General features: G+C 37.2%; 1 protein-coding gene across 4 annotated transcripts in view; it reads left to right on the plus strand.

Annotated features, from left to right (window-relative positions):
• The window catches only part of ERBB4 (v-erb-b2 avian erythroblastic leukemia viral oncogene homolog 4), a 1418810-nt gene that overhangs the window by 945953 nt on the left and 451015 nt on the right, over positions 1-21842 (plus strand). For all 4 annotated transcript variants that reach the window (XM_006891926.1, XM_006891927.1, XM_006891929.1 and 1 more), the window contains exons 6-7: positions 15416-15534; positions 18589-18730. In XM_006891926.1, coding sequence (XP_006891988.1) covers positions 15416-15534; positions 18589-18730 — 261 coding nt within the window. The remainder of the gene's footprint in view (positions 1-15415; positions 15535-18588; positions 18731-21842) is intronic.

Genomic DNA, 21842 nt, shown 5'->3' on the forward strand with positions numbered 1-21842 from the left:
ATTAAATGTGTAAATTGCTTTTGGTAGTATTGCCATTTTCACAACATTGAGTCTTCCTATCCATGAGCAAGGGATATTCTTCCACTTTTCAAGATCTCTCTTTGTTTCTTGTAGTCTTCTAATCTCCTGATTGCTGGTACCAAGGGTATTGATTTTGGACCCTAGTAAAATGAAATCATTGGCAATTTCAACTTTTCTGTATCTATCATAATTTTGCTTATCAATCCAATGGTGAGGATTTCTGTCTTCTTACTGAAGTTCATATTGAAGGCTATGGTCTTCGATTTTTTTACAGCAATCTTTGAGGTTAGCAGACAAATATTTGAATCTACAGTAATACTAGACTTCTTTCTCAGTGGGAACAGTGGAAGTAGAAAGTAAACCTCTGGAAGTAGACTCAGTGGCACAGGCTTAGTGGAAATGCAGTATGGTAGGTTCACTGTTGTAAAATGATTTTCCATAGCTTCTGGGACACTGAAGCTTCAGTAGAAGGAAATATCTTCTTCAGTGTCTCTAAATTCCTGAATTTAGTATAAAGGCAAATTAATGAACGTTGCCCTGTTATAGAGCAACATCATGAAAACTGCTTAAAAGCAATTAAAATTAATTGTGGGATAGAGACTTTCCAGGCCAGGGAAAAGTCCATTGTCAAAGACCGGACCATAAAAGAGTATATATATTATAGTACTGCTTGAGAAACTCAAGGTTACATATTTCAAAATTGGTTGAAAGTCCATTGGAGGCAAAGGCAAGTTATCTAAAGCTGAGCATTTGATAGCAAGGGGTCCGTAACTCTTAAGTGGAATTATATGATTGATGAAAAGTACACGCCATTCCATTTATTATGAGTTGGTCTCAGAAAGGTGACAAATCAATGATTTGTTAATCATATTGATCTGAGAAGTGTATTGTAAAGATGCAGATGGTGATTCTATATGCTGGTTGCACATGTGTGTGGATGGATAGATAGATGGGTGGATAGATAGATAGATAATGCTATGTACCATGATCTTCTAGGTACAAGTCATCACATTTTGCATCTGTGTGTTTATAAGGAAAAAGATTCTTTGGAAATACATTAGATATCCTTCATCTGACAGACTTCAGGAAAGAAGAATGTTGTGCTTGGGTATAGAACCAAGTTATCAAGGTTAAAGGAACTGCTGGTTTAAAAAAATTCAACATGTGTTGTGTGAAGAAGAGAAGGTTAACGCTTCGCTTGACCCACATGGAAGAGGCCCTTGGGACTCACAACACACATATGGTTAAGACATTGCCAGCTACTTTGTGCCATCTAAACATCCAACATGGATTCCAGACTCATGTCAACACTTTTAAATGGAATTAAAGCTCTATTGACATACAAATCAAGCAAGTACCTCTGATTTTAGACTTTCATATAATGGATAGCGATGGTCCAAATAAAGCAAAGTTCAGAGGGAACTGTTTACAGAGTAACTCTGAAGAAAAATAGGAAAATTTAAGTTAAAAAGGGAGCTCTGGTGGTCACGTGTCAAGGAGTTGTCAAGCCAACCTGAAAGGGTGAGATTTGAGTTCACTAGATGCTTCTTGAGAGAAAGAGAGACAGTCTTCTCCTGTGCGATTTAAAGCTTCTGAAAACCTGCTGGAAGGTCAGTTATGAGTCAATTCTGAGTTTGTTGTTGTTGTTTTTATGTGTCGTCAAGTTACCTGTGACTCATTGTGACCCTATGTATAAGAGCACTAAACCCTCTCTATCCTAAGCCAACTCCAACACACCTATCCTCATTATCCCAGTCACAGACTCAGTCCAACTCATCGAGGATCTTCCTCTCTTGAGCTGTTCCTCCACCCTCCCAAGCATGATGTCCTTCTATAAGGACTGGTCCTTCCTTGCAACATGTCCAAAGTATGTCAGAGGATGTTTCAGAATCTTTGCCTCAAAGGAGCATCCTTGTTTTACCCACTCTGGGCTAAACGTGTTCATTTTCTTAACAGTCTATTATATATTCAATACTCTTCTCCAGCACCACAGTTCAAGTCTGAGTTATATAACAAAAAAGTTTAAAAATTCATAGTTGTCTAAAAATAACTAGAGGAATTTTTAAAAAGAGCAAGGGCCGTGTGGGTATAGCCATATCTGACAAAGGGTAACTGTCCCTGCCACCACCATCAACAATATAAATCCAATTCCCAGAAGTCAGACACGCTGCTCATATTTCTGCACCTCATTTTACCCCTTCCAACACCAGTCTTACTGCTTTACTGGGTCTGAAATCTGATGCAATAGCTCACAGAACACACAGAACTATAGTGGGGAAATAAAAAGTTTATACTGCATGTTAGTAGCAGACAAGAAAGAACAGCTTCCTTAATATGCTGGCAAGTGCCTCAGCCTTGAGTCTCGCGGCTTTGGCCAGTGTTACAAAGCTCTCATTCCTGCCAATTATGGCCCTCCACCCTCTCCCATTCCTTCAAGTATACTTGAGTAAAGGCTTTTAGCTCTGGTTCTGTGGGGGCAGCAGTCCCAAGGTAAGCTCAGTGTCATATCAGATTCTCATCCTATGCTTTGCCCACTGCTGCTGCTGTAAGTCTAATGGGCATTACTCCTATTAAGTCCATCTGGTAAAAGAATGTCTGGTGCTGAAGGAGACACCCTGCATGCCTGCTTCTCCTTTGCTAGTGATGAGACTTTCCAGTTCTGCTGCTGCATCTGCTCAGTTCAGTGGTGGGACTAGCCAATCACCCTATGGATTAGTAAAACTAGCCACTCTCCTAGTGGATAGGCTAATTAATACACCCTGTTTGCATATGCTTGCCTATCTTTAAGATAAAGTAAGGTAATAGATAGGGGAGCCATTTTGAACAATAAACCCTTAATACTACAAATTAAAGGTGGGATATCTAGAAATAATTTGGCATAAAATGGCTGGATATCATATCAGAGGTAATATCATTCATTTTAGTATAGGATAAACCCAAACTGATAGCAGAATAGATTTTCCTTATAATTTGTTAGTAAAACTTCTCAATTGAGCCTGTTGCTGAGAATCCATTGTATATGAACACCTGTTGGTCACAAGCTGTTATATCTTGTATCTGTTTCACTATAAAGAAAAGATCTTTTGGGAATAGATTGTGATGTCCTACATCTGCCTGCCCTTATATTACTTTAGAGTTTATGATTAGGTCAGCATCAAAGTTATGGGAATTTCTGTTAGTAAAAGCAGACCCTAAAGTAAAGGCTCAGCTTTCAGATTTCTTTGTTTACACAAACTAGGGGCCTCTGATTTTAAACTCTCATTTATATTCTTGATTCTTTTTGAAATGTCAACTTGAGGTCCTTTTCTGGACCTATGTTTCCTCCTCTGTAAAACAAATTTTCAAACTAGTTCATTCCAAGTTAACCCTTATTGAGAATTTGTAGTGATACCTTAGTTACACTGAGTCAGAATCTGTATATATTCTTATGCATATATTAGAATCACTTGGGGATATAAAAAAAACGAGGATTTTAATATATCATTTCTGACTCAGTTTAACTGGAATGGAAATACAAATTCCCAAAATGGAATTGAAACAAGTTCAGTAGCCTGCTATAAAATGTCTATATTGTAATCAGTGATGTGAATTGACATAGTGACTGCATTAATATACCTCGCTACCATGGAGATTGTGAGGGTAGCAGAATCAGGAAGGATTTTGAGTGGTTGCACTTGTGAGTGTGAACCAATGAGATGGTCCCTAACCATAACAATAATCTGTCTTATTAAAGGAGACTTGGTGATGTACTGATTAAGCTCTGGGCTGCTAACCAAAAGATTGGTGGTTCAAACCCACCAACTGTTCCATAGAAGAAAGATGTAGCAGTCTGCTTATTTAACAGGGCTATAACTTTAGAAACAGGGCTGTTTTGTTCTAACCTGTAGGGTTCCTTTGAGTTGGAATCAATTCAAAGACAGTCCATTTTTCTTGGAAGTCTGCATGACATAGGTGGTTTATGATTGGCTTTAACCTAAAGATTGAATTCTAAGAGTGAAGTTTTAGATAATAAGTTAGAGGAGATCCATCCCCGTGGGTTATGTTACTTATTTGACAGGCTGCTCTGCCTTTGGGCTGATAGACAACCTCTAGGGGTGTTTGGTATTCCTCGCTTAAAGGGTTTCTGATGTGTTCAATACTGATCTTTTAGAGTTTGAATAGAAACATACTGTTTGGTGTAAATTTTATTTAAAATTGTTTCCTACACCTTACAGCTTGTGAATGATACTTACCTTACATGTTACTTTTACCTTGTTTCAGGAAGGATCCTCTTCAGTATAACCTTATAAAACGATGCTATCCAAAAAAGCATTCATTTTTTAATCTCAATTTCACCATTCACTGGAATGAGTATTGGATCACAGAGCCTGAGAGGAGAGTAAACAGAATAATATTTTATCAAGCAGATGCCTTTAATTAAATGACTATATGAAAAAATCTAGAAGAAATTTTCCTTTAAGTACTGATAAAGACTCAAAAAGTTGACTCACTAACTCACTAGTGTTTTTACCATCCTCATCCTCAATAAATTTTCCATCATAAAAGAAAATCACTTCTCCTTTAACATAATCACTTTTTATCTTGCTCAGATGTCCAAGTACTTGAATAATTGAGAATCTTGGTTATTCAAAACCTACCGGTCCATTGAAGTTGTTTTTGCTAGGCTCCATTGAATGGGCTCTGACACATAGCTAGTATGTGTCACAGATTAGTTTCACAGGTTAGATTAATTTCAAAGAATGGAAAACTGTCCAATCCAGTGAAATCCTCATAATCTCTGCTGTGTTTAACCCCATTGTCATAGCCACAGCTCATCTTGAGAATTTTTTTTCCCCAAACTGACCCTCAACTTTAACAAGCATGATGCCTTTCTGTAAGACTAACCCTCCTAATAACATGTCCAGTTTATTTAATACAGAATCTCACTATCTGTATTTCTAAGGAGCATTCTGGCTATACTTCTTACAAGACAGATATGTTTGTTCTCTTGGCAGTCTGTAGTATTTTCAATACTCCTTGCCAACACTACAATTCAAAGACATCAATTTTTCTTCTGTCTTCTTTATTTAATATTCAACTTTCAGCCTAAAGTACTGGAGCACAGTGATGATTTTGAGGGTTGTGTGTGATTGGGCCAGGTTTCCATCTATTTTAAACAGGACTGTAATGGGCCAAGTTTGATTTGAAGCCACTTAACTACAACAGTGAGATCTATTTAGTCAATATTTATATGTTCTACAGAGGTGCAATTTACACTAAAGTTTGTAGTCTTCGATTTTCATTAGTACTTCAAGTTTTCTTCACTTTTGAAGGGAGTTCAAAACTAGGAGTTAGCACTAATAATTCCTTTTTGGCTTTCTTGTAACTATTTTATGTAGATTTCTTTTCATCTCTGTTAATAATTTACTATAAATCTATCTTCTTGCAAAGGACAGGGATGCCTTGGACATTCAGGACTGGTTAGAGTTATCTCAAGAGGCTTTTTAATGACCTTCCTAGACATACATGCATGCTTGGGCTGACTTCGGGGGCTCTGGAGGCCTAGTAGATAAGGAGTTGCTCTGCCTACACATATTCACCAGCTGCTCCAAGAGAGAAGAAAGACACTCTTCTCTTGTGATTCAAAGCCTCTGCAAATCCACGAGAGAGTTAGCTGTGAGTTGGCTTTGACTTGACAACAATGAATTTGAGTACTTTGTTTGAACTGACTTGGAGCTTTTGTGGCTTAATAAAGTATACGCTGCCAACTCAAAGACAGAACCCTCCATCTGCTCTGGAAGAGAACAATCTCTCTCAGGAGATTGCACAACAGGGAAAACTCTTCTCCGTGAATTTTACATTATTGTTGTTAAGTCAACTTGGACTTTTCAATGACCCTATGCGCAACAATTTGAACTTTACCCTATCTTGTACTTTTTCAAAGACTGGTGTGCTTGAGAGCATTATTAATGGTGCTGAGCCAATCTATCTTATTGAAGGTATTCTTCTCCTTCTCTGACCATCTACTTTTCCCAGTGTGATGTCCTTTTCCAAGGACTAGTCCCCTCCTGACAACAGGCTGCCATTACAGAATTCCCAACCTCATTTTCACGAAGATTTCAACGTGTAGGAAAGAAGCAGAGATCATTACAGAGAGAGGGGAGAAAGAGAAGATGAAAATGAAGAGATTGAAAATTACACTAGAATGTAGAGAGACCAAAACAAGGGGAAGAAACGCTGAAGTAAAATTGATGAATAGAAGCCTTTGCAGGAAAACTCAAGAAGAGAGAGTATTGTAATGAAATATGCAAAGAGCTGGAGTTAAAGAATCTAAAGAGAGTAGAACACTTATTTGGCATTTCTCAAGCTAAAGGAAAAACCAGAAGAACAAATTCAAGACTTGAGGTCAAATTCTTAAGGATTCCATGGGAAACATTGTGAATGCTACAGGAAGCATCAAAAGAAGATGGAAGACATACACAGAGTCCTTGTACCAAAAATAATTGGTGTACTGAACCATTTCGGGAAATTGCATACAGCCAAGAACTAGATGTAATGAAGGAAGAAGTTCAAGCTGCTCCAAAGGCATTGGCAAAAATAAGGTCCCAAGAATTGATGGAATACCAATTGATATGCTTCAGCAAAAAGAAACAAACCTGGGTATGTGCCACGTCTATGCTTAGCACATACCCAGAAAGTTTGGAAGAAATTTGGAAGACAGCTTTCCTGGTCAACTGACTGTAAGAGATCAATATTTTTTTCCATTCCTAATTTCCTACTTAATGTGGAAATTATTAAACAATATCAGTAATATCATAGGATGGATGGTGAAGAGTTTGAGATTGTTCACAGCTTCAGTTTGCTTGGCTCCACAGTCAACACTCTCAGCACCAGCAGCCAGGAAATTAGAAGACATAGTGCCTTGGGAAAGTCTGCTGTTAGGGACCTCTCCAAAGTACTGAAGAGCAATGGTGTCTCTCTGGAGACTAAGGTGCGTCTGATACAGGCTATGGTCTTCGCAATCACTTGTTATGCATCAGAGAGTTGGACAATGACTAAGGAGGACAGAAGGAGAATTGATGCCTTTGAGCTGTGGTACTGGAGAAGAGTATTGAGGGTACCATGGATTGCTAGGAAAACAGTTTCATCCTGGAAAGGGTCAAACCAGGCTGCTCCCTGGAGGCAAGGATTCTGAGGCTCCGTCTAACATACTTTGGACATGTTGCAAGGAGAGACAGGTCCTTGGAGAAGGACATCAAGACATCATGCTTGGTAGGGTGGAGGGACGGCGCAGAAGGGGAAAGACCCCTATGAGGTGGATTGATTCAGTGATTGGGGTAATCAGGTTGGGTTTGTCAGAGATGGTGCGATTGGCACAGGACAGAGCAGAGTTTAGGGCTCTCGTACATAGGGTCGCTATGAGTCGCAAACGACTCGACGGCACATAACAACAACAAATCAATAATATCACATGCAAGTAAAATGTTGCTGAAGATTATTTAAAAATTACTGTAACAGTAAGTCAACAGGGACTCCCATAAGATAGTATGAGAACTTGCTGAAGGACACTATGAGTTGATTGTGTTGACAGCAATGACTTTGCAAGTGAGGACTGATTTTGAAGCGATAATGTTCTTATGTCTGTGTGAGAATGAAAACGAAAGAAGATATTTAACAAAAGGAAGGGGTGGGGTGGGGATTTATTGGGTTTGTTTTGTTTTTTATGAGAGGACTAATTTTGAAGAGATAATGTCCTTAAGCCTGTATGATAATCAGGACTGGACAAGACATTTAATGAAAATTCAATTTTAGGTCATTCTGTAAACCTACTGATTACTGTCCATGAGACTCCTCACAGAGAGTGAGAAGGAGGGAGGAAGAGAAAGAGACAGACAGAGGCAGGAAGGGTGGAGTGGGGGGTAAGGGGAAGGAAAGAGAGAGACAGAAAGAAATGTTCTTGATGAGAGGTACGTTGGGCACTCAGTAAGACTGGTATTGCTACTTGCCTTTTTCTATTGGCTAGCCCCCTATAGAAATCTCTATCTGTTCTAACTACTTGGGATGTCTAATGTCTATCAGCTCAGAAATTTTCAGCAAGAAAGTATTTTTAATCTCTGTGCTGTAGATTGTTAATGAATCTTCCTTTCCTTGATACAGAATTGTTATTCAAATTGAATTTTTCTTTTAAAAAAACCTTTCTCTTCAAAGGAAGAAAAAAATATACTGGAAGATAGTAACTTTTTTCTTCTTCTTCTTCTTCCTCTTCCTCTTCTTTCTTCTTCTTGTAATTTAGCCATTGTTTTAGTCAGTGAAATACTAATCTGATGCTGCTAGAGAGTTGTAGTGCAGTCCAAAGGCTGTGCCTCTCTAGTTGTTTAAGTCCACAAGTGGCTCTGGGGGAGAGTGGTGGAAAATCTTCTGTGCCAGTTACAGTCTTACAAAGCAAATGGCTTTGAGTTCAGTTATGTTCAATGATAATCACTGAGTGAATGGAATAAGATCACCTTCATTTTTTCAAAGGGAGATATTTTCATATTCTAATTAAATAATATTCCATCAAGGGTAGAAATTAATAAAACCGAGACAGTTATAAATTAATGTCCTATGGAGTCCAAGTTAATTATATCATTGATTCAAGGAACTGCTTTCTGCTTTGTGTCTCCATCATGATGAAATAGGTATAATTCGATGTGTTTAATTAGTATTAAGTAAATAATGCTTATGAGTCAACAAATGGCATTAAATATATTTATGTTATTCTTTCCAGGAAGCTTTTATATATGCAAAGAGAATATTTGACCTTTCCTTCAACACCCCAATATATGTTGTGCACTATGCCCCCAGGTTCCTTATACAACTATATTGTGGGAGTAATTGCTATTTGAAAAAATTTTAATTTATTTAATGTGCTTAGTTGTTCCTGTTGTTGTTCTTGTTATGTGCCACTGAGTTGCTTACTACTCATAGCGACCCTGTGTACAACAGCCCTAAACCCTGCTCTATCCTGTGCCAACCTCATTGTCTCTGACATAGTTACTCCCACTATCCCAATCACTAAATCGTTCCATCTCATCGAGGGTCTTCCTCTACTATGCCATCCCTCCAGTCTTCCAAACATGATGTCCGTCTCCAAGGACTGGTCCCTCCTTGCAACATGTCCAAAGTATGTGAGACAAAGCTTCAGAATCCTTGACTCCATGGAGCAGTCCAGCTTCACCCTCTCCAGGACAAACCTGTTTGTTCTCCTAGCAGTCCATGATATGTTCAACACGCTTCTCCAGCACCTCAGCTCATAGGCATCAATTTGCTTTCTATCATCCCTAGTCACTGTCCAGCTCTCTGATGCATAGCATGCAATTGTGAAAACTATAGCCTGGATCAGGCAAACCTTAGTCTCCAGCATGATGTTGTTGCTCTTCAGTATTCTGGAGAGGTCCCTGAGAGCTGATTTTCCAATGCAATCTGTCTCTTCATTTCCTGGCTGCTGGTACCAAGAGTGTTGACTGTGGATCCAAATAAACTAAAACTCTTAACTATCTCAATCTCTTCACCATCTATCCTGATGCTTCCAATTGGCCCAGTGGTGAGAATCTTTGTTTTCTTAATGAGCTTCAGTTCATATTGAAGACTGCAGTCCTTAACCTTCTGCAGCAAGCCCTTCGGGTCCTCAGTTTCAGCAAGCAGGGTTGCGTCATCTGCATAATGCAGGTTGTTGATGAATCTTCCACCAATCCTGATGCCACATTCCTCCTCATACAGCCCAGAATCCCGGATGATCTGTTCTACATACAGATTGAAAGGTATGGAGACAGAATACACTTCTAGTGGACACCTTTCCAATTTTGAGTCATGCAGTGTCTCCTTGCTCTGATCTGACTACTACGTACTGGTCCAGGTATAGGTTTCACATTAGCACAATCAAATATTCTGGAATTCCCATTCTTCTCAGAATCAACCACAGCTTGTTGTGATCCATACAGTCAAAAGCCTCTATGTAGTAATAAAACACAGATAGACATTTCTCTGGTACTCTCTGCTTTCTACCAAGATCCATCTAACATTAGCTATCATATACCTAGTACCACGACCTCTTCTAAACCAGCTTGCACATCTGGCAGTTCTCTATCTACATGTGGCTCCAGTTGTTTTTGGATAATTTTCAGCAGAATCTGGCTTACATGTGATCTTAATAATATTGTTCAATAATTTCTGCACTCTGTCAGGCCACCTTTCTTTGTAATGGGGAACAAATATCAATCTTTTCCAGCCAATTGGCTAGGTGGTTGTCCTCCAGATTTCTTTGCTCAACTTAGTGAGCACATCTGTTTGTTGAAGTATGTCAATTGGTATACCATCAACTCCTGGAGCCTTGTTTTTTGCCAATTATTTCAGAGCAACTTGAACTTATTCCTTCATCATCACAAGCTCTTGCTCATATGTTATTTCATTAAATTCTTCTGTGTCAGCAAATTCCTTCAGGTACAGTGACTGAATAGTCCTCCCATCTTCTTTTAATGCTTTATGAATCATTTAACACTCTGCCCAAAGCATCTTTAAGTGTTACCACTCATGACTTGAATTTGTTTTTTTAATTCCTTCAGCTTAAGAAATGCTGAGTGAGTTTAGCCCTTTTGTTTTCTGCCTCCAGCTCTTTGCACATTTCATTGTAATATCTTGTTTTGTCATCCTGAACTCCCCTTTGAAATTTTCTGTTCAGCTCTTTAATTTCTTCCTTTAGCTTTTTAAATATGTCATAGTATGTTTTTATTGTAACCAGTTGATAGCTCTATGATAAATGGAGAAGATACTGAAGCTGTTAACTGCTTGTTCAGCTTCATAATCAACACTCTTGGCATCAGCAGTCAGGACATCAAAAGACAAATTGCACGAGGAAAATCTGCTGCCAGGGACCTTTCCAGAGTATGGAGACGCAATGATGAAGAATTGATGCTTTTGAGTTGTGATGCTGGAGAAGTCTTGAATATACTATGGGCCACCAAGAAAACAAATACGTCTGTCTTGGAAAGGGTAAGACTAAGTGTGTCCTTCAAGGCTAGGATTTTGAAGCTCCAGCTCAAATGCTTTGGGCATATGATCGGGAGGGACTGGTCCATGGAGAAGCGCATCATGCTTGGAAGGGTGAAGGGACAGCACAGCAGAGAAAGAGTCCAGATGAGATGGAGTGATACAGTACCTAGGGCAATGGGGTGGTGTGTCAGAGACACTGAGACTGACTCAAGACAGAGCAGACTTCAGAGCTGTTGTATATAGTGTCATTATGAGTCCCAGACAACTTGACAGCATTTAACAACAACAAACAACTTATATTTAAATAGTATGCACTGGGTTTTTTGATATCTTCAGATAGATTGGCTATAGGACTTCTTTGAATATCAAAGTCCATGGAAGTTCAGCCTTTTATATAAAAATTGTATAATATTTGCATATAATCTGTAGATATCCTCCTGTACTTCTTAAAACATCTGCTCTCACTGTCTAGTGGTAAGAAGTTGTGCTCCAATGACACACAGTTCAAATCCACCAGTTGATTCACAGGATAAATATAATGCTCTCCTCCTGTGTAATTTACAGCCTCAGAAAAACTGTTGAGAGTCAGCTATGAGTTGGTTGCCATTCAATAGCACATAACAATATCTACAACTGCACTTTTTAGAAAACCATTCCATGCAATTTACAGTCTCTGAAAACTCATTGGAGAATCAACAACAAGTGAGTTCTGACCTGATGGCAATTAATTTGAGTTTGGAATGCAATGAAAATGCTATGTCAGTAGCACTTAATGTTCCCTTTGAATCATTGGAGGAATTGCTTTGACTCCTTATTTTTGATCTTCTCTTCATTGACTGTGAGAATTCAGAGCTCAAGGATATGGAGCAAGAACTGAATCTACTCTCTCATTTCAACATGAACATTTAATAAATATTTTAAAGTAAGTTCAGGATAAATTATCTTTTTAAAAAAAATATTTTCTACAGGAAATTGCTCATTTCCCAAGAAAGAATACATCAGAGGAAACTGAAACAGTTGGTATAATTTTGTTGACAACACAGAATTAAAACTAGAAGTTAATATTTCAACATGTGTCTAGGCTTAAAATATGGTACTACTTACAGAGTATGATGGCTAACTCAAATCTGTTGTCTTCCAACTGAGTAATGCTTGTCAACTAGAAGCAAATTAGTAAACTTTCCATTTCTCTTTAATCTAGAAATGCATTTAACATATGTTGAGTACTTTAATTAGCAACTCTTGGCACATCAAAGAGCGTTGTTCAATCTGGAAAAGACAAATCTATTTTTTTACAAAAATGTCTATTAAAATGTTTCCTTTATGTGATGTGAATTGCTAATTAAGAGATCTAAATAAATAAAGCACTTGATTAAAGATAGGAAGTTCAGTATAAGCATATTATGTGAATATGAGGATCTGATGAAGAGATAATGTTTTGGGACAAGTCATATATGTGTATGTATAGTTAACACGTAGTAAAATCCTTTGCCAGTGTAATCTGGTGCTCAATATCCCACTAAGTGAAGAAAGTTGAATGGCTCTGGAATGGAATCTATGTTCCTAGAACCATGAATTCATGAATGACCTGCAATATATCTAATCATGTATATGTTTATATGACATGTAAGTATATGAATGCCAGGACCAGAGTTCTTGATGATATAATCTACAATGAACAAAATAAATGGAAGTTTCTTAGAAGGTATGTCTTGTAAATAGTAAAGCAACCTTGAATATAATCTTTTGCAATTTTAAGATGAAAAAGTAATTTAATTTATTTATACATGCATACATAAAGCAAGATGAGACACAGCATCAGAAATTGTTATTTGGAAAGATTCAAGTTTAAACAAGTATATCTTTTGCAGAGAGAATGTGATGAGAAGAAAGATTTCAAGAAGTAAAAGGGTCAGCAAATGTTATTTGTTATGCAGACCTTTATGCTAGAATAATGTTCATAATATGGACATTCCAGGTGTCGGGAGATCACTTTACAGTATCTGGGTACAAAGGCTGGTCCACATTCTGGATAAAGTTAAGTCTTTAGTACACATTGATACATCTAGCAATGTGATAAAGAAACAACACACTTGATGTTGAGAATGAAATGAGTGTATTCCATTGTGAACACGTTACTGTTATTGATAGTTGGCCACCAAGTAGGCTTTGACACATGGTGACTCTGTGTGTAACAGATTGAAATGTTGTCAAGTTCTTCATTGCACCCATGATCAGTGTATGCTGGAGTCCTTTTCTGTGATCGAAGTTGATGTTAAGTGTGTTTCAACCCATGGACCCATCTTCTAGCACTAAAAAATATTCTGTTGTAATCTTTTGCTGGCTAAATTTCAAATGTAGGTCTTGTTGTTGTTGGTGTTGTTGTTATGTGCCCTTGAGTCGCTTGTGACTCATAGCGACCCTATGTATAAGAGCTCTAAATGCCATTCTATCCTGTGCGAACTTCACTGTCTCAAACACACGCATTCCCACCACTCCACTCACAGATTTGATCCATCTCATCGAGGGTCTTCCTCTCCTGTGCCGTCCCTCCACTCTCCCAAACATGATCTCCCCAACCAACAACCAGTCCCTCCTTGCAACATGCCCAAAGTATGTCAGACAGAGCTTCAGAATCCTTGACTCCAAGGAGCAGCCCAGCTTCACCCTCTCCAGGACAAACCTGTTTGTTCTCCTAGCAGTCTATGGTATATTCAACACTCTTCTCCAGCACCACAGCTCAAAGGCATCAGTTCTCTTTCTGTCAACCCTATTCACTGTCCAAATCTCCAATGCACAGCATGTAATTGCAAAAACTGTAGCCTGGATCAGGCACACCTTAGTCTCCAGTCTGATGTCGTTGCTCTTCAGTACTCTTGAGAGGTGCCTCACAGCTGACTTTCCCAATGCTGGGTTAGTCTCAATCCACAACTGAAACCTTGGATGCTGTGGGTGACCTCCTGGTATTTTAAATTCTGGATGCAAAGATTCTATCATACCTGCCATATTTCAACCAACTGACACATGCATGGTGGTTGAACACATTTCCTCAGTGTCGTCGAGTCCATTCTGACTCATAGAAACCAAAGGACTGAAATCACTCTGTAAGTTTCAAAGGTTTCTGTAGAGAAGCATGTTGCCACATCTTTCTCTAGCAGAGCGGTTGATCACTTTGAACCATCACCCTTCTGGTTAGTGCTGAGATAGTAACTAGTATGGTTTCCCTCTCCTTGTACAGAATATAAATCTAAATCTAAATAGGGATTTCTATAGATAAATGGAAATACATGCTATGGTTGAGTAAAGAAAGAATTCAGATCTCACAGTCTTGTAGTTGTTAGAAGTGTGGAATATTTCGTTTCAGATAAGACAGAGCCAATAGCATCTTTAGAAGTTACTAAGAGCAAGTCTAGGGAAAAGGACAGTGTAAAATGCACTCTTGGTGACAGTATCACTGGAGGAACCTTAGGAGAATTACCAAAAGCTGGGAAGAAAAATTCTTAAGTAGTAAAAATCCACTGAAGGGTCACATGAGTCATTTCCAACTCTACCATACATAACAACAATGAATACAGAAGCAAGAGATGAAATGCTACCCATATCCTGTAAGATTATTTTTTTTTATTACTTAAAGTTCTGTTATTGGACTAAGTGAGTTATGTCCTTTGATGCAATAGTTTGGATCCCTAACCTATATCATTTTTACTAATGTATAATTTATGCTGTTGATTTGGATTGAAGGATATTATAAGAAAAGATCAGTGCAATGTTTCATTGTGTCTAATGTTTTCTTTTTAAAATTAAATGTAATGCTTACTTACATACACAGTTTATTTTGAGCAATCTTTGAAAATATTTTACATAAAACTCAAGATGCATAACACTTCTGATACTGTTTTCAGTTATATTTTTATAGAATTTGAACTAAGTGATATATAATGTGAATCATTTAAGAGTAAATAACTCCTTTTTTGCATGTGCTACATTTTAGGTTCAAATTTAGGTACAAAGGCAATAGATAGACTTTACTGTGTCTGTTGTACCTTTACTGCTGACTAAAATCATTTCAGCCTATTAAAATGCCTTAGTCAGTGAGGTCAAATTGAATTCTATTGGATTAAATTGTACAGGTTTTGTAAAATGCTAAATATCTTCTTGAGAAACAAATGATATGAAAATTACTAACTTGATTCTGAATTTTGTGTATTATTTTCCAGTTATTTGCAGGCTTTATTCCATACCTGTTTAAAGGGTTGTCAACTTTGTGTTGTGTCGATGGATTCCATTGAACTGTGTGTTGTTGTTTTTTTCCGGCTGCTTCATTTACAACTAGCAGTGTCTCTCGTTGGCCAGTTTTGATTGAGAGCCCCCCCTCTTTTGTCTGCAGTGACGAGGACGGTGTGTGCAGAGCAATGTGATGGCAGGTGCTATGGCCCCTACGTCAGTGATTGCTGCCATCGAGAATGTGCTGGAGGCTGCTCAGGGCCCAAGGACACCGACTGCTTTGTATGTCTGGGTTCTCCTCCTTTTGTCTTCCCTCAGCCCCCATCCCTGCTCCAGTTTAACTCAGTTGCACTCAACCTTTGACATGTTACTTCAGTAAATTTACGGTTATTTGTCTCAGGATTAAGAAAGATGTTCTGCCTTCTGAGACATTTCCTTCTTAAATTGATTTTGATGAAGTAGAAATTTCTCTGTGGTAGTAAATGAATTGTGGGTGCTTTTTAAAATATATTTTATATGATGTGATATTTTTGGAGAATTTGAAGAAAAACATTTGAATATCATTTTGATCTATAATAGCATCTTTTCTACCATTTGCATCGATTGCCTGTTTATGTTGTTTCGTTGTTGAGTTCTATAGGTGGGTGCACTTGGGTCTTATTTCTTGAATACAAATCTCAAAATTATAGCAGATAAATGTACGGATTTAAGCACTTTTCTAGTTCATATTGTTTACAAGTTTATATTACTGGTGTGCAATTTCTAAGATTTGCAAATGTAAATTTAATGTAGTATTTATACTAGGCTTTTTAAATATTATTTTAGAAGAAAACACTTTTACTTCCTTAAATATAATATTCATAGCTTGAAAGGGAGACTTTTTAGTTATCCATCATAATATCCTTGATATATTGATGTTTGCCCTTATAAATAAATATATACAAACAGTTCTGTGACCCCTAGTTTAACCATGTTTCTTATATTTATACCATTAATTTATTAAGGTAGAAATCATTGAGATAACACATTGTTTTATTTTTAAAAATAAGCATAAGAATTTATTTTCACTATCCGTCCTCTCAACTCTCTACTGAATTTGCATACATATTTAGAATTGGAGTTTTAAAAAGCAGAGCTTAATTCTTCACACAAGCAAAACATACATCACAGCTATTATATAGATAGTAATTTTATAGTTGCCTAATATAATGCTTAATTTGGTTAAATTTAATAATTCAGCAAAAATATGTGCTGCAGGAGAGCATAGAAAAGAGGAAGAAGAAATTTAAAAAGTTAAAATTAAGGAAGTTATTCAGCAAATCTTGAACTAGACTCCTTGTCTATAACCAAAAATAAATGCTTTGTTTTAAGGCATATAGAACACTACGCTACTATGTTCAATTCAAAAAACCTCAACTCATTGCTGTCAAGTCAGAACCAACTCATAGCTAACCCGCTAGCAAGTTTTCAGAGGTTGTAAATCTTAAAGGAGGAGATTGCCCATCCTTTTCCTGAGGAACACCTCATAGATTCGAACTGCCTGGCTTGGAGTTAGCAGTTCAGCTCCTTATTCATTAGGCTATCAGAGCTCCCTGTGTTAGGAATTCCAAATCAAAAACAATAGATGCCGATATTTACAAACAATCAAACAAAAATTCTTTAAAGCTTTCCGTTCCACTTTTTTTGTTTTCATTGTCAAGAGTAGCAGAGAGCCCTGTGAGTTTCAAAACTCTCATTTGGTTACTTGTGTGCAGTGGTCCAATGATTCCACTTTGGCATTTGGTACAGATTGTTCAAGATTACTAGTCCATGGCTTTGGTGGAAGCTGCATTGCTTCTGAATGCTGTCTGGAAGGTAAATTTGTTTTACTCCTCCAGTTTTTGTTCCTTTGCTCCCAAGAAAGCTGTGCACAACACCACATAAAGTATGTTAGGAAAGCAATTACAAAGACATATGATGTTTTAGAGCCATAAAATAAAATTCACTGAGTTTTCTAGATTGTTTTTTAATAGATACTTCCTGGAAAATGTCATTTTAGTGAATAATGTATCATCAGTGAGTCTCATTCTGATTATGCATCTTGTAGACGATCATGAAGAAATTGTCAGGTTTATGATAAAGTACTTGCTAAAACAACAACTGATGAAGCAAATGCTTTGAGGAAACAGAATCAATTAATGCTTATTAATTACCATACATCCAATTTGTGATGAAATGCGTCTACATTAACTTGCCTTCCATGGCATAAATTATTCCTTGGAAAGTTTAATATTTTTTAATTAAGAGAATAAGTTGTTCTACTCTTTTGTTAATCACATTTTCAAGTGTAACATATGTTCTCTTTTTATATATAAATATCTAAATTTGTTTTTCATTTTTCTAAAACCTATTTGAAAATATTAATAGATTGAAATCTCAATAGAAATATGTATCAGCAAAATTAATTTTTGTCTTACTTGAACTTGATGGATTTAACTAAAGGGAAGGTCATTAGGGAAAAGATCATGCAAGGCATTGCAGCCTGTTATCTAATGACCACCTGACTGAAGGACCGCTTTACATTTTTGCATTACATCCACTCCCTCACTCTTGATGAGTCACCTGCCAAGGCCATTCTTTGATTCAGGTTTCACTGCCCCTCAGTGTCTGCTTACTGTAAAAAAGTGATGTCTGTACTTATTGTTTAAGACATTGAACTCTACAAATGCCACTTCAAAAAAAAAAGTCTAGCCTAGTGAAGGTTGAGTGGCCAATTCTAGATCCCCATGTTCAAACATGAATACTTTTGATGGAACAGTAAATAACTTTCACCATTTAAAAAAAATCACTACTTGTAGCTCTGGTGACATAGTCTGTAGGGAACTGTGCTTCTAACCCAAATGCCACACCTCTGTGGAGGTTCAAGTTCACCAGTGGCTCCAGAGGAAAAAGATGAGCAGTCTTCTCCCTTATCATTTACAGCATTAGAGCCAATGAAGGGTCAGCTCTGAGTTGTTTCCAACTCAAAGGCAATCTGAGTTTTTAAGAGAGCTAACTTTAGCAATAATTTAAACCAACTCAGTATAGATATGAGTGGATAGATACAATATAAATGCCTATAGAAATTACACATAGTTACTAACATTTGGAACTAAAAGTAAAATTTTAGAGGTCCAAATTTGTAAGTAAAAAATAAACACAATTGCCTTAGAAATGATACAGTTTTATAGTCTATATACATGTAAGCCAATATAATTGAATTATCTCAGTCATTCTTATGCTATTATCATGGAATTGATCTTAAGAAAATGTCTTAGAGGTTGTTTTTCCCTGGACACAATGTTTGCTGTTTTGCAGGCCTGCATGAATTTCAATGACAGTGGAGCATGTGTTACTCAGTGTCCCCAAACTTTTGTCTACAATCCAACAACCTTTCAGTTGGAACACAATTTCAATGCCAAGTACACATATGGAGCATTCTGTGTCAAGAAATGTCCACGTAAGTAACACAATAGCAACAAATCATTTTAAAATAAAACCAGTTCAATTTTAAATATGTAACAAAATTCTAACAATATTCCTTTGAATATGTATACTAACTCTCCCATTTGACAAATGCTGTTATTATGTGCCAACGAGTTGCGTGCAACTCTTAGTGATCCTATGTGCAACAGTGTAAACCCTACTCTATGCCAATCTTATTGTCTCTGACACACCTATCCCCCATTACTCATATCACTGAATCAATCCATCTCATCAAGGGTCTTCCTCTCCTGCAGTGTCCCTCCACCCTCCCAAGTATGACATCTCTCTCCAAGGACTGATCCCTTCTTGCAGCATGCCCAAAGCATGCCAGTTGAACCTTCAGAATCCTTGCCTCCAAGGAGCAGCCTGATTTAACCCTATACAGGATCAAACTGTTAGTTCTCTTAATAGTACATGGTATATTCATTATTTTTCTCCAGCACCACAGCTTAAAGACATCAATTCTCCTTCTATCATTCTTAGTCATTGTCCAGCTCTCTGAGTGATTGCCATGGCCTATATCAGGCACACTTTAGTTTCCAGCCTGACAACAATGCTCTTCTGTGCTTTGGAGAGGTCTCTGACAACAGACTTTCCCAGAGCAATATGTCTTTTAATTTCCTGGATGCTGGTGACAAAAGTGTTGACTGTAGAGCCAATCAGACTAAAGCTGTGAACAATCTCAATCTCTTCACCATCCATCATGGTGCTGCCAGTCACCCCAGTGGTGAGAATATTTATTTTCTTGATATTGAGCCTCAATCCATGTTGAAGGCTGCAGTCCTTAACCTTCTGCAGCTAGCGCTTCAGGTCATCCTCAGTTTCAGCAAGCAGGGTTGTGTCATCTGCATAACGGAGATTGTTAATAGACCTTCCACCAATCCTGATGCCACATTTTTCCTCATAGAGCCTCCTGGATAATCTGTTCTGGATATAGATTGAAAATGTATGAAGGTAGGACTAATTCCTGGCATATGCCCTTCCCAAGTTTGAACCATGCAGTATTCCCTTGCTTTGTTCTGATGATTGCCTTCTGGTCCAAGTATAGGTTTCAAATAAGCATGATCAAATTTTCCAAAATTCCCATTCTTCTCAGAGTTAGCCACAGTCTGTTGTGGTCCACACAGTTAAATGCCTTTGCCTAGTCAATGAAACACAGATAGATACTCATCTGGTGCTCTCTGGTGGAAAACTATCCAATGGAATGAGATCTGCTTGTAATAGTAATAAATTTAGAAAGTCTATAATAAATCTTAACTAAAATCCTTTCAAATTAGCTACTTACCCTGGAACATAGAGTTCTGGTGGTCTAATCATAAAGAACTGCATTGCCAATCCAGAGGCACAGGTTGAAATCCACTGGTTGCTATGCAGGAGAAAGCTGGGCCCTCTCTTCTATGTGATTTACAGCCTCTGAAAACTGGCTAGATGGTTGGTCAGCTATGAGTCAGTCCCAACTTGATGACATTTAACAACATCATAAAATTTAATATCATTAAGCAGCATTATAATTTTAATAGCAACCCTAATCTAAAATAATAACAATAGCTATAGAAAGCACCTTACATATTTTGTCTTGTTTTTAATTAAAGTAACAGCTCATCCAGTGACCAGCTGAATTGTGTTCAGGAATTCAGTATGATGTATGACTTGTTATTTACTCAAGTCAAGTTTTTCTGCTTTGGATAGCCAATAGGCTATTTTCCTATGGATTTACTTTTGAGAGAGAATGAAATAAAAATTACTGCATTTGTTCAGTACTCTAAAAAGGAGCAGCTTTACACTGTTCAGCTACAGTTAACCTCACCTTCTTCTCTCTACCAATCCTACTTGGCAGTCAGTGAGAGATGTGCAAATAAAACAGTTAGGGTTCTTGCTTTATTTACTTCTTTGTAATGTTATGTTAAAGATGCCATTTCAGATCTTGTTTCCCTCACTTTAAAATGTAAATAAAGGTAATCATATCCACTCTAGCTCAGAGTCCTTTGAAGTATCTGATGGATAGGGAAATTTGATCACAGGGGTAGTATATTAAAAATGCGTTTGAAAACATTTTTCTGGTCATTATTATATATTTCTGTATGCAGGTTAAAAGAGTAATTTTGTTTGGTTATCCTTATATCCATGTGTTCACATGCCTCTTAATTAGACTTTTAAAGTCACAGAGGATAATGGTAGAGCAGTAGAAATTGTTTAATCTTAAAATCATTACTGTCTAAACCTGTGGTTTTGATCTAATTTTCTATCTATCTATCTATCTATCTATCTATCTATCTATCTATCTATCTATCTATCTATCATCTATTTATCACTCACTATCTACAATCCTTGGAAAAATAGGCTCTTAAAAATATTATAGGATATTTTCTTTTCCTTACTTAAAAGGCTTGTTTTTTTTTACCCTCTTCAGATTGTGGTATCTCCCCTAAAAAACAATCAAAACAGTATGCTGGGTATTGGAGGAGGGGGAAAAGAGATTTGGGTTTGATTTTTTTTTAAAATACTTATTTTTATTTGTGTCTTGAGGTTAAAACTTACTTATGGTGGTCTGGATGAAGTACCAAGAATTCAGAATTCTAACCCTCTGTTTCCTATGCTATAATTTTTTTTAATAGCTCATCTAAAGACTTTCACCTCCACATTTTGGCAAGGGGTTCAACACAGAACATAATATAAAATTATTTGCCTATTCATCTTTATATAGGGTTGCCAACCAACTGTGTATCCTGGATTAGTTTAAGTATGTCAAATTACAGACTGGTTTTTTTTTTTTTACAGCTTTCTACTTTGATATGTAAAAGTAACATCTGGAGAAATTCTTGCCCACAGTATACAATTTGCCAAACTGGAAATGTTTTGGAAAACAAAGATATCTGTCTTCTTTGTCTCTGTCTCTGTCTCTGTCTCTGTCTCTCTCTCTCTTTCTTTCATCTTTCTATCATCTAACATCTGTCAAGATTTATGATCTTTTTTAAAAAAATAATGAATAATTCTGGAACATATCTTGCTGAATGACCCATGATTAGGTGCTTTATCTCTACCAGAAGCAGAAGTCAGAAGTTGTGTGTCATACTATATACAATTCT

This window comes from Elephantulus edwardii, unplaced genomic scaffold (assembly GCF_000299155.1).
Source record: "Elephantulus edwardii isolate Elephantulus edwardi_28Jun2011 unplaced genomic scaffold, EleEdw1.0 scaffold00106, whole genome shotgun sequence".
NCBI classification, from domain to species: domain Eukaryota; kingdom Metazoa; phylum Chordata; class Mammalia; order Macroscelidea; family Macroscelididae; genus Elephantulus; species Elephantulus edwardii.